The sequence below is a fragment of the Bos indicus genome, chromosome 10 (genome assembly GCF_029378745.1).
Source record: "Bos indicus isolate NIAB-ARS_2022 breed Sahiwal x Tharparkar chromosome 10, NIAB-ARS_B.indTharparkar_mat_pri_1.0, whole genome shotgun sequence".
In the NCBI taxonomy this organism is placed as follows: Eukaryota; Metazoa; Chordata; class Mammalia; order Artiodactyla; family Bovidae; genus Bos; species Bos indicus.
In genome coordinates this window covers 47948483-47960648 of record NC_091769.1, presented here as the reverse complement: position 1 = coordinate 47960648, position 12166 = coordinate 47948483, and the positions used below count along the sequence as shown (strand labels likewise).

General features: G+C 35.1%; 1 protein-coding gene across 5 annotated transcripts in view; it reads right to left on the bottom strand.

The window, feature by feature from the left end:
- The window catches only part of VPS13C (vacuolar protein sorting 13 homolog C), a 181463-nt gene that overhangs the window by 74667 nt on the left and 94630 nt on the right, over positions 1-12166 (bottom strand). For all 5 annotated transcript variants that reach the window (XR_011568837.1, XM_070797480.1, XM_070797481.1 and 2 more), the window contains 8 exons: positions 11180-11316; positions 8995-9151; positions 7430-7509; positions 6887-6946; positions 6053-6209; positions 4300-4416; positions 1113-1216; positions 252-419 (listed from right to left, as the gene is read on the bottom strand). Coding sequence is in view for 4 of the 5 variants with exons in the window: in XM_070797480.1 (XP_070653581.1) it covers positions 252-419; positions 1113-1216; positions 4300-4416; positions 6053-6209; positions 6887-6946; positions 7430-7509; positions 8995-9151; positions 11180-11316 (980 nt within the window). In the remaining variant the exon portion in view is untranslated. The remainder of the gene's footprint in view (positions 1-251; positions 420-1112; positions 1217-4299; positions 4417-6052; positions 6210-6886; positions 6947-7429; positions 7510-8994; positions 9152-11179; positions 11317-12166) is intronic.

The window sequence follows — 12166 nt, the reverse complement described above, 5'->3', positions numbered from 1 at the left end:
TATCTCTCAAAACAACTAAAACTGAAAAGCCATAACAAATATCAGAAAGTATTTTCAAACTATGTAACTATGTTAAAGAATGATCCTTCATAGTTGGTTCAAACCAATAATAACTGTAATAATCTATTTAGCATTTAGGAGTTTATCACACAACCCTATTTAGTAAAGATTTTGACTATCTAGATTCAGATACACAGGCAAAGATATTTAGGCTTCAATGAGAAATAAATATATTTTTAAAATAAACTTACCAAAAGAGACATGAAGAATTTATGAACATACACAATCTGAATACAACCCACTTTGAGACTAAGTTTGCCATCTACTTTAGACATATCAGAATAGGCCTTTCCTTCTGTGGCATCTGGATAAAGAGTCATTTCAAACCTAAAGACTTCATCTCCCAAAATAGAGACAGCCTAAAAGTATTAAATTAACTCGTTATTACATCAAAAGAATTGTATCACTGTATTACACAGTTTCTTATTACAGAGTCCTTGACATACAAAGAAGCATCATTTATATCCAAGCTTCAACAAAATACTAGTTAAAAGCATTTAACTTGACAATAACATTTTCCTAAATCTCTAAGAAAAAGGTTTATCAATGGAGATATCAATCACTTAATTGGTCAAAAATTACTTTAACACATCATCTAGTCTACATACTGGAGAAGGCAATGGCACCCCACTCCAGTAGTTCTTGCCTGGAAAATCCCATGGACAGAGGAGCCTGGTAGGCTGCAGTCCATGGGGTCGCTAAGAGTCGGGCACGACTGAGCAACTTCACTTTCACTTTTCACTTTCATGCATTGGAAAAGGAAATGGCAACCCACTCCAGTGTTCTTGCCTGGAGAATCCCAGGGACGGGGCAGCCTGGTGGGCTGCCTTCTATGGGGTCGCACAGAATCACACGTGACTGAAGCGACTTAGCAGCAGCAGCAGTCCATATACAATGTGAAAGCAGACAATGACCATATTCATGGCCAATTCCCAACAAATTGCCTGACACATGACAGATACTACATATACACTGAACAAATGATTAAAGACATCTCCAGACACAAAAAAACAAAAATAAATTTCAATACTGAAACACATTTTTTTAATTACCTTTTTGTGAATGGATGTTAAATCAACATTCGTAACTATGATATCCTTAAGTCTGGCAAACATGTCGGTCTGCTTTGGCCGCACAGAGACAGAGGCATCCATTCCTGTGGGAAATACAACACTTTTAATCTAATCCAAGTGAACTAATTCAGTGTTATTTAAATTCAATAATATACTACCAAGATAGAGAACAGATAAAATTACTATTAGACATATGTGAAGTAACAACTTAGTTTTTAATAGTTTTTTAAAAATGTTTTGGCTGTGCCATGTGGCATGTCAGATCTCAGTTCCCCAGCCAGGGATCAAACCAGCTCCCCCTGCACTAGAAGCACAGAATCTTAACCACTGGACCGCCAGGGAAGTTCCAAAGGTAGCAATTACTATGTATGAGATACTTATTAAATATTACAATATCTTCAAGTGCTAGAAGCATCTCACCCATAAAATCTGTGGAAATTTCAAAACAAAAGTAATCAAATTTCAAAGACAATTAATCACAGGTCTCCAAAAACAAGTATCCTGGGCATTAGCATGATCAAAATCATTTAGGACAACACCTAACATACGTTGAACAGTCATTTTATAAACATTATATAATGAAAACTATTAATCTGAAAACTATGAATAAATATAATTTGATGAATAAATACTATTCTTTCTACAATAAACTTTATCCAAAACACAATTTCTCTCCAAAAAATGTTTGTCATTTTCATGATTTCTAAAGGCATGATTTTTAAAAACACTTCTCAGAGTGAATCGGAGAATGGCTATAGCTCAACCCCAAAAATGAACCTAGATCATTACCACGTTACCCATAAACAGATCCTTAGTAATATCTGCTGAATGGAACTGATTTTCTAACCCCTGTTAACTGCTTATTATGTACATGACAGGCATTTTTCTTAATATATGCATATATGCAAACTTAATCCTCACAACAATCCCATGAATAATTACTGTAACAATGTCCGTTTTATAGATGAGGAAACTCAGGCATGGAAACATAAATTAACGTGCTCAAGGTCAACCAGTAAGTTTTAGAGCCAAAATTTGAACCTTGACAGGCTGTTCCAGAATCCATGGTATAATCTGAACTCATCTTTCTATCAGACTGATGATGAGTAAAGCTTATAAAATTTCTTTTAGAAACCTCTTTTACTGATGTTATATACGCACAAAAGGCAAGGGCCATAGGACAATGACAATTTCTTTACTCAGTGAGATGCTCTGCTATTCATTTCTCAGTTTAAACTCATATTATTTTGAAAATGCAAACAGAACATGAGACTAAATCTTAGACTTATTCTGAAAAAAATTTTAAAATATAACAAATGTCTTATATCAGTCATGAATCATAACAAATTTACTTCTAACATTTCAAAGCATATCTCTGAAAAGTTTGCAGGAGTCTTCAATATAAATAAACCCAAAGATGACTCATGATGATCTAAAGGGGTGGGATGGTGCGGGGGAGGTTCAAGAGGGAGGGGATATATGTACACATATGGCTCAGATGGTAAAGAATCTGCCTGCCAATGCAAGAGACCCAGGTTCAATCCATGAGTTGGAAAGATTCTCTGGAGAAGGAAATGGCAACCCACTCCAGTATTCTTGCCTGGGAAATCCCATGGACACAGGAGCCTGGCAGGCTACAGTCCAGAATGTCACAAAGAGTCTGATGTAACTAAGCAACTAACACACTCACTTTTTATAGCTCATTCACTTTTTTTTTTTTTTTAATGACTGTGCTAGGTCTTCACTGCTGCACCCAGGCTTTTTTCTAGTTGCGTTGACCAGGGGCTACCCTTCTTTGCAATGCTAGGGCTTCTCATTGTGGTGGCTTCTCTTGTTGTGAAGCGTGGACGTGTGTAGGCTTCAGTAGTTCTGGTGCAAGGGCTCCGTAGTTGTGGTTCCCGGGCTCCAGAGTACAGGCTCAACAGTTGTGGTGCATGGCTTAGTCGCTCCACAGCCTGTGGTATCTTCCTGGAACAGGGGTTGAACCCATGTCTCTTGCACTAGCAGGCTAATTCTTTACCACTGAGTCACCAGGGAAGCCTACCGATTCACTTTTTTATACAGCAGAAACTAACATAACATTATAAAGCAACTATACTCCAATAAAATATTTCAAAAATAAATAAATAGGGCTTCCCTGGTGGTTCAGCAGTAAAGAATCTGCCTGCAATGCAGGAGATGCGTCCGAGAAACACGGGTTTGATCCCTGGTTCGGGAAGATCTCCTAGAGAAAGAAATGGCAACCCACTCTAGTATTCTTGCCTGGGTAATCCCATGGACAGAGGAGCCTGGCGGGCTACAGTCCATGAGGTCCCTAAAGAGTCAGATGCAACTTAGCAACTAAACAACAAATACATAATAAAGTTTACCATTTAGAAAATAAAAAAATGGAAAGTTGTATCTTGTTAATGAATGAGAAAACTCAATATCATTAAGATATCAATTCTCCCTAAATAGGTCTACAGATGCAATGCAATTCCAATTAAAATACTACAAGGCTAAGAAAAAAAAAAAATACTACAAAGCTTTTTGTTGAAATTGGCTGTTGTCCTTGAAGTCGCTAAGTCATGTTCAACTCTTTGTGACCTCACAGACCATTGCACACCAGACTCCTCTGTCCTACACTATCTCCTGGAGTTTGCTCAAATTCATGTCCATTGAGTCTGTGATGCTATCTAACCATCTCATCCTCTCCCGTCTCCTATTCTTTCTGCCTTCAATCTTTCCCAGCATCAGGGTCTTTTCCAAGAGTCGGCTCTTCACATCAGGTTGTCAAAATATTGGAGCTTCAGTTTCAGCATCGGTCCTTCCAATGAATATTCAGGGTTGATTTCCTTTAGAATGGACTGGTTTGATCTTGCAATCCAAAGAACCAAGAGTCTTCTTCAACACCACAATTCAAAAGCATCAATTCTTCGGTACTCAGCTTTCTTCATGGTCCAACTCTAACAACTGTGAAGTTGGAAAGCTAATGGTAAAATTTACACGGAAATGCAAAGAATGTGGAATAGCCAATCAGATGAGGGAAAAAATATAATTTTACTGTTACTGAAATCTTGGGGGAAAAAAAAAGACAAGCCATGAGAAATCTACCATGCAACAAGCTCATTCTTCCTGAAGGTCTATGTAAAAACAAAAGTACCTACACCAAGGAATAAGTACTTACCATGTATTCTAATATCTGCAATGTTACACTTCTGATCACAGACAAAAACATTAAATGCATTTAATTTAGCGGTGACCTTTAAATCAAACACATCTTCTTGAGAAGAGTTGCTGGATACTGAAAAGTAACAAAATCCTTGTGATCAGCAAAATGTAAAGAAGATATAGCACATAAAATAATCTCAAATTCACTAGAAGTACAATATGAACTGTGAAGAACCAAAAAGGTCTCCATTAAGATTATACATATTATTATTTTTAAACCAATTTTCAAATGCCAATCAGACAAAAACTAGTATTTTTCCATCCAAATTAAAAATAAAGGCAACCTTTATTAGCACCTGGTAAGTACAATTTTGTTAGATGGAAAACTTTACTATAACTTTTCTCCTAGAAAAAAAAGAAAAATCCCTATAATAGAATTCTAGGATTCTAACAGAGATAAATTTTGATTTGGAACTTCTTTTCACATCATATATTAGATCAAAGAAAAATATTTCATGAAAAACTGAAATGGTAAATTAGTAAAAATATGTATTATTAACTATGACACATACAATACATGTTATTAACTATACAGCCAATTTCTCTAGACTGTATTCTGTTTCTCCATGAAGAATCCTAAGATAAAGTCTGTAAGAAATGAACATAAAGAGCTAAAGTTAAGGAACAAAAAGCTACTTTATAATATGTATTTGTGTCTATGTACATGTCTAAGAATCACAATCAAATGGATTCCCTTAATCTATTTTAGTTCAAGTCCGGATTGATAAATATAAGATATAATTTCCTAGAGATGTGTCTTGACTGAAGGAAACAATGTTTCTTATAAAACTGTAAAAGTATGGGGACATCAGTCCTTAATCACCAAGATGATAAAAGAGTTTGTTTGTTTTCCCTTAAAATTTAAAGTAGCATAATCAAACCATAAAAAAACAGCTACACAGCATAACTAGAATATTGCTTCTTTGGATTAGGATTTTTTTATAGTTTATTGTGAGCTTAAATACTCCCTGTATCAGATCTAATATTACTAACAGCTTTATACTTTAAAGATGCCAGTAATATAGATACTGCAACCAATTATGGTCTGAAAATTAAATGACCAGATATTTAGATACTCACACCATATGATATGAAAGAAAAATAATTAAAGTAATATTTGACTTAAAAATAGGCACATATTCACTCAGGCTATACTACATCTAATATTTTCAGGGCACAAGTCATGGCATGTGCCCATATCTCTATGTGACTTAAATCCAGTTTTGGTTTGAAATCAAAGTGAGTCTGTCTCTTCCATGAGATTATTCCTTTTGTGTCTTGCAAAGCTTAAATCTGTTGAGTACCAGGTAGTTTTAACTGACTGAAATGGGCCTTTGTTACTATGCATGACTGTGATCATACTTTAATTTCTTCCTTTCTCACTTTCACTAGAGTGAAGGCTATGGGCACATCAATGCAAAGTATATACGACTTTATTTCATGAAAAAGCAAGGCAGTGGAATCAAATATAAATACATGATTAATATTAAACACATACTTAAAATCTCTCACTAAATTTATATCAATACCATAAGAGTAAAATCCGCTTTCTTTTGAAACCAACATAATCTGTTAAAGCACTGGAAACATTAAGGTGCTAAATGGTTATCTTAGCTTAAAAATACAAGTTATTCTGTTCAGTTCAGTTATTACATATGATTATTAAAGTTCAGGTAGAAAGTATGAGACCATGACTCAAAAGTTAATACCAGTTTTGGCAATGATACTTCTGGACTCCCCCATAAGTGGTTTCAGCTCCGAGTCCTTCTTAGAAGGTTCAGAGGATGGAACAGCAGAGGACAAAAAATCCATGAAGGACAGTAAAGCTTCCAAATGAAGAACTAAGTCTAAAGATGAAAATGAAACCTAAGATAATGAACAATTAGAGAGGCAAATTTCAGATATGGAAACATTTTTATGTCAAACTTCAACATATACAAGTAGCCCAAGAATAGTTCAACCAAGGACCTTTTTTATTTGAGAAAGAATTCACTATTACTCTGTTAATCCTTTATCAGACAATAAACTAACACTGCCAACTTCCACACATGACCATACTTCTAACTTCAACAGAACTTGATAGCTTTTAAGTAAAGATTTAGAAGTATTATCAGCCTTAGCTCAGTCCCCTTATAGAAGGTTCCAGGCAATGTCTGTACTGAGCCATACTTTCTGCCTGACCCTTAATTTTTTTTCTAATCCTAAAGTCAGTTAACAATTCAAGTGCTTAATGCTTCCATTAATAGGATGTCAAATAAGAGTTGTAAATAAAATTCCCTTAAAAATGTATTATTTTGTCCTCAACAAGGAATCATTAATTTGTACGTGGGAAACAAATAGTCTTTTAGGAAATCAAATAAACTTTTGTAATAATTTTATCTCAGCTCTATATTCATTTCTTCCATCTACAAGATTAGATCTATTATCATTACCACTCTTACTCTAATTTTAGAACTCACAATCTCACAGCTAAAGATGGCTTTGAAGCTATATTTAATCATTAACATATACCCTAGCCTTACAGTGAGTTAGAAAAGACATACCTCAAGTGTTTGTTTGGTATTGTCATGAGTGGTTTTAAATTCTGGTCCATCAATGTCTGCCTACAAATAATGGAGGATTAAATCACCAGGTTGGAAACAATAAAAATTCACACAGTGCAAAAATATATATACATATAGTCTTTACTTTTCAAAGCATGCTATGAAAACACTATAAATATATTTTTTAAAGCAAAGAAGAATATGCCCAAAACACAACCACATAAGTAATTCTCACATTCTGTAAAAGCAAAATCCCAAACTAGGAGGAAATGCTAAAGGTAGGGAAAATGCTAGTGCATCTGGATTATATTTTGCTTCAAGTTACAATGGAACTTTGTATATTTCCACTTATTCAAAAACATACGATTAACTCTGAAGGTTACTGAAATGATCCAGGACTGTCAGATGCTTGCATAATGCACTATAATCAACCAGTTTTAGAATAAAAAATTTTAGGGGAAAAAACTGAGACATTGAATATGGGGGAACTATGTAACTTCATACATTCAAATGTTAAAGAATTTTAGAACTAAAACTAGGTACCTTTGTCAATAACATTTTCAGAAGGGGTTCATCTGTTACATTGGAAGAGTTAATAATGTGAAGAGGTCCTCCTTTAGAGTCTAAAAGAGAAAGAGAGATCATGAAGTCTTTTAGATATTTCAAATATATTAAAAACAGATCAGCCAGATACACAACATATACATTTCCCAAACCTCAACAGTTGGGTGGTGCAGTGGATAAGAATCCACCTGCCAGTGTAGAGGACACAGGTTCCATCCCTGGTCCGGGAAGATTTCACAATGCTGTGGAGCAACTAAAGCCTGTGTGCCCTAGGGCACTTGAGCTACAACTACTGAGCCTATGTGCTGCAACTACTGAAGCCTGAGTGCCCAAGAGCCCGCATTCCACAACTACGGAGCCCGTAGGCTGTAGTTACTGAAGCCCTTGAACCTAGAGGCAGTGCTCTGCAACAAGAGAAGCCACCACAGCAAGAAGTCCCCTGCACCAGAACAAAGAGCCACCCCAGCTCACCCCAACTAGAGAAAGCACATGCAAAGCAACGCAGACCCAGCACAGGCAAAAATAAACCACAAAAATACATTTTTAAAGAATTCAAGAGTTGTATGCTAAAAATGGTGACTTTTACTATATGTATCATATCTCAGTAAAACTGGCTTTGAAATAAAATCCGAGATACTCCACAAAGACAAAAAACCAGCACTAGCCAATTACAAATGATATAATATTTGGTACTACTGGTATTACTTATTTCAACAAATAAGAATATATTAAAGGACAAAGCTAAAAAATACTTAAACTAGGGATTATTCTCAATACAAGTCTGCTTTACTTAAAGTGACCCCATAGAATTCCAATGAACTTTAAATACCTGTATTAACTTTAAAAGTTACTTTGGTGCAATTTAGAAAGTGAATTTGAAAGGTTGAAGAGACTACAGAAGAATGCTAAACTTTTTCCTCTATATATTTTCATATTGCTTGTTATTTTTTACAAGTATATATTAATATTATTAATATTAATATTAATATTTATTATTTAATATTTAATTAATAATTAATTAATTAAATAAATAATAATATTTAATTAAAATATTAATATTATTAATATATTAATATAACAAAAAAACACTGCTGTAATTTAAAAATAAATTTAAAAATCAAACAAAAAATTTACTTTCTAGTAAACTAACTCACCTTTCAAAAAGGGTCCCTGGGCTCTCTACCTGAGTATTGTACTTGGGTTGTGATTTCCTAATATGTCAGTTCACAGAGAATAGTTATAATGTTGCCTTTTACAAGTTCTGAAGTGTTTTATATAGACACTAGAGACATAGGCCTCATTCTTCTTTTAGATATATTCTACTTTGTGCTAAATATTTAGATATAGACTTACTTTATGATCAATTACTACATAGATAATGAATTTTTAATTTTTAAATATCAAATTACTTTCTACTAAATGTAATAAATTTAAACTAATTAAATAATTACAGTGACACTAAAAGATATGCTTAAAGTTTATAAAAAGGTAGGGACCTCTGTCTATTACATGCACAATTTACAAAGACTACACTTCATACTTACCAGTGAACTCAAAGCATCGCATACTAATCTTTTTTAGATAAGCTTCAGCAGTCAGGTCATAGGCTTTAACTCTAGCTTCCAGTCCAAGCTGCAGGACATTTAGTTCATGTAAAGGCCTTCCTTTCTTTTCTGCTTTTTCCATCAAAGTAATCACAACCTAGAAAAAGATACCAGTATTACCACAAACTATTTCACTAATATACAATGAAGATGTAAGTTAACAATTTAATAACCATCCAGAGTAATATAATAAAAAATTCACCCAATGTAAAGATGTGCACTTCTATTTGTGTCTGGAAATTGCCTAGGGTTATTTACTTTGGAGGCACACTTACCTGTTCAGATTTTTAAAGCACAGCCAATATATTCTAGTGGATTTCAAGACAGCTAGGAAAAAAAAAAAAAGTGGTTCTACCTAATTCCCAGAAGTCCTAGTCTGATGGATGGTGTCAGACTAAATCTCAAAGTCTGAGATATACAATCAATTTTTAAACTACACTTAAGGCAAGGTTTCTCAACCTTGGCACCAATGACATCTGGGGCTGGGTCATCCTTTCCAGGGAGGAGCAGTCCCAAGCACTACAGGCTGTTCAGTGGCATCACCGGCCTCTACCCATTGGCTGCCAGTAGACCCCTCTCTCTGGATGGCAAAAACCAAAACTCTCTCCAGATGATGCCTATTATCAGCAAATTGCTTCCTCTTACCCTAATCACTGTCCTCGCAAAGACAACTGTAATTACATGTATCACAAATGATATTAAAAAGGACTTATGGGTTTTTCTATGTACATATGTTAATGAAGCCCACGTGCAAATAGAATGATTCATCTATCAACGTTTCAATTATCAAAGCTTAAAAATCTTCAATAACTTAATATCACCAGAAAAACAGCAGACGTTTAACATTAAGGAAGTTTGTTTCAAAGCATATATTTCAGATTTTAAAAGTAGCATTCAATTGTTTAAAAATTTATTATGCTTAACTCAGAGACAGAATATAACCTCTACACAACTGTTTAACAATGAAGGGATTTTTAGGGGAAATTGTTTTCTTCCAAGTCCCTCTGTGTGACGCTTTCCCACATATAAACATGTTTATGTCTGGTTCCTCTCTCTACCCTGTCCCAGTCCCCTTCCTGAATCCTGTTTCTCAGACTCCATTTTATTACTCTTTAAAAATGCAACCCAAATCTCACTTCCTCCAGGAAATCTTCCCTGATCCTCTCAGACTGCTTAGATGCCCTCTTCCTACTGTGAGGGCACCAAGGACGGAAACCACCTGCCTTGGCCGGGCATGATGATAACCGCTTGCCTGAACTGTCTCACAGCAGAAGGTCCAATAAGGAAAACAGAGCTTCCCCTGAAAACTAATGGACAGAATTCGGGATAAAAGCGGATAATAGGAGGGAGGAGATGCCAGCGAACAAACCCAGAAGAATTCAGACAGGGCCAAAAGGAGGAGGGAGGAGACAATATGTCCAGCCAACCTCCCAAAAGCCCTCACACTGCTATCGACATTGGCCGAGTCACACGTGCACCATCAGGAAGACCCTGAGTCACCAAACGTATTTGGTGAGCAAGATGACTGGCCAGAGATAACCTGGCAACCAACCCCATTACCATGAACCAGAGACTGGGAACCACGTGACAGAATGTAATTTAATGGGAATATTACAAAAATGTTAATAGTTTTCTTGTTTGAGTTGAGTCTATGCCTTTTACCTTTGTTTCCTTAGCACTCAGCACATGCAATGAGTATTTGCTACATGTGTGAATACAGAAGAGGAAAACTCATTTACTCTTTCCTTAAGAATCTGAAGCTGGACAGCAGACTAAAAATAAGATAACATCTTTTAAATTTATACACATTTTATTCTATTGTATTAACGGTTACTAACATTTTCAAAGAATTTTCTCAGTCCTTTTCCTGTCTTTCCTATACAAAATCCAAAGCAAGCCACATTCCATTTGTCCTAAAATCGTGTGAAAAGTGTGTTAGAGGGCATACTACCATTTTTTCTATGAAATATTATAACCTCAAAAAATAATTCATCTTTAATGCTCAAATTTATAAATATTACATCTACATACAAATTACAAATAGCCTATGTAAGATTTTTTTAGTAATTCCAAATATCCATTATCTATTCACCTCATTTTATAAAAACAGATGAAAATTACACACCTCTTTAATTTCAAAATTCAACAGCATATTAATGATGTCTACAGATTTTATTTCTTCTACTCCAGCTGTTGAAGTATCTTGAGAAACATGCACATCTTGTTTTAATGTAGAGATTTCAAGTGGCTCTTTAATTTCACCTAAAGAGGTTTAAAAGAAATTGATTTACCTCTATTCACACATTTCCTACATGAATACTCAATGAGGACTTAGACAAGTACTCCAGACTTGGTGCAAGCATTCAAAATCTACACATCAGAATTATACAGCCCCAGCCCTTAGAGAGCTCAGTTTAGTAGAAGATACATAGACACACACACATCATATATAGTACAGACAAAATAAGCAGGCTTCAACTGCTTATTAAATAGACAAACGTTGACAGACTCTATGTAAGTGGATAGAAACCACGTAACTAGGCAAGACACTGCCATAAGGAGATCAAGAAAGTCTTAACAGGACAGTTATCTTCAAGTGGAACTGGAGGATCTCCTCAGAAGAGACAGATAGGAATAAAATAAGAGGCAGCAGAAAATCACAGAGAAAGAACACATCAGGACAGGTTTTGCAAACAGAAAGGAGTTTGAAATGGTTAAATCATGAGGAGAATAACAAGAACGAAGGTTTGATAAGAAAAAAAGCAGGGGAAAGTTGAAGCTTCTTATGCCATACCAAAAACCAAAAGTAAAACCAAATGCCTATGGGCTTGGTGTCCTGAAATTCATACCCTGAAACACAACAAAATTTGCTTTCCAAACTGTAATACACAACACTAATAACAGCTATCACTTGCTAAGTACTCACCTCTGTGTAGGATGTGTGGTAACAGATTTACATGAACTAGCTCAGTTAACTCTCCTAACAATACTTTGACGTAAAAACTTTATTGTTCTCACTTCCCAGATGAGCAAACTGAGGTCCCAACAGACTCAGTGCCTTGCTTAGTGTTTTCCATGTGGAAAACCACTGCTGTTAATTACTACCTTTGAG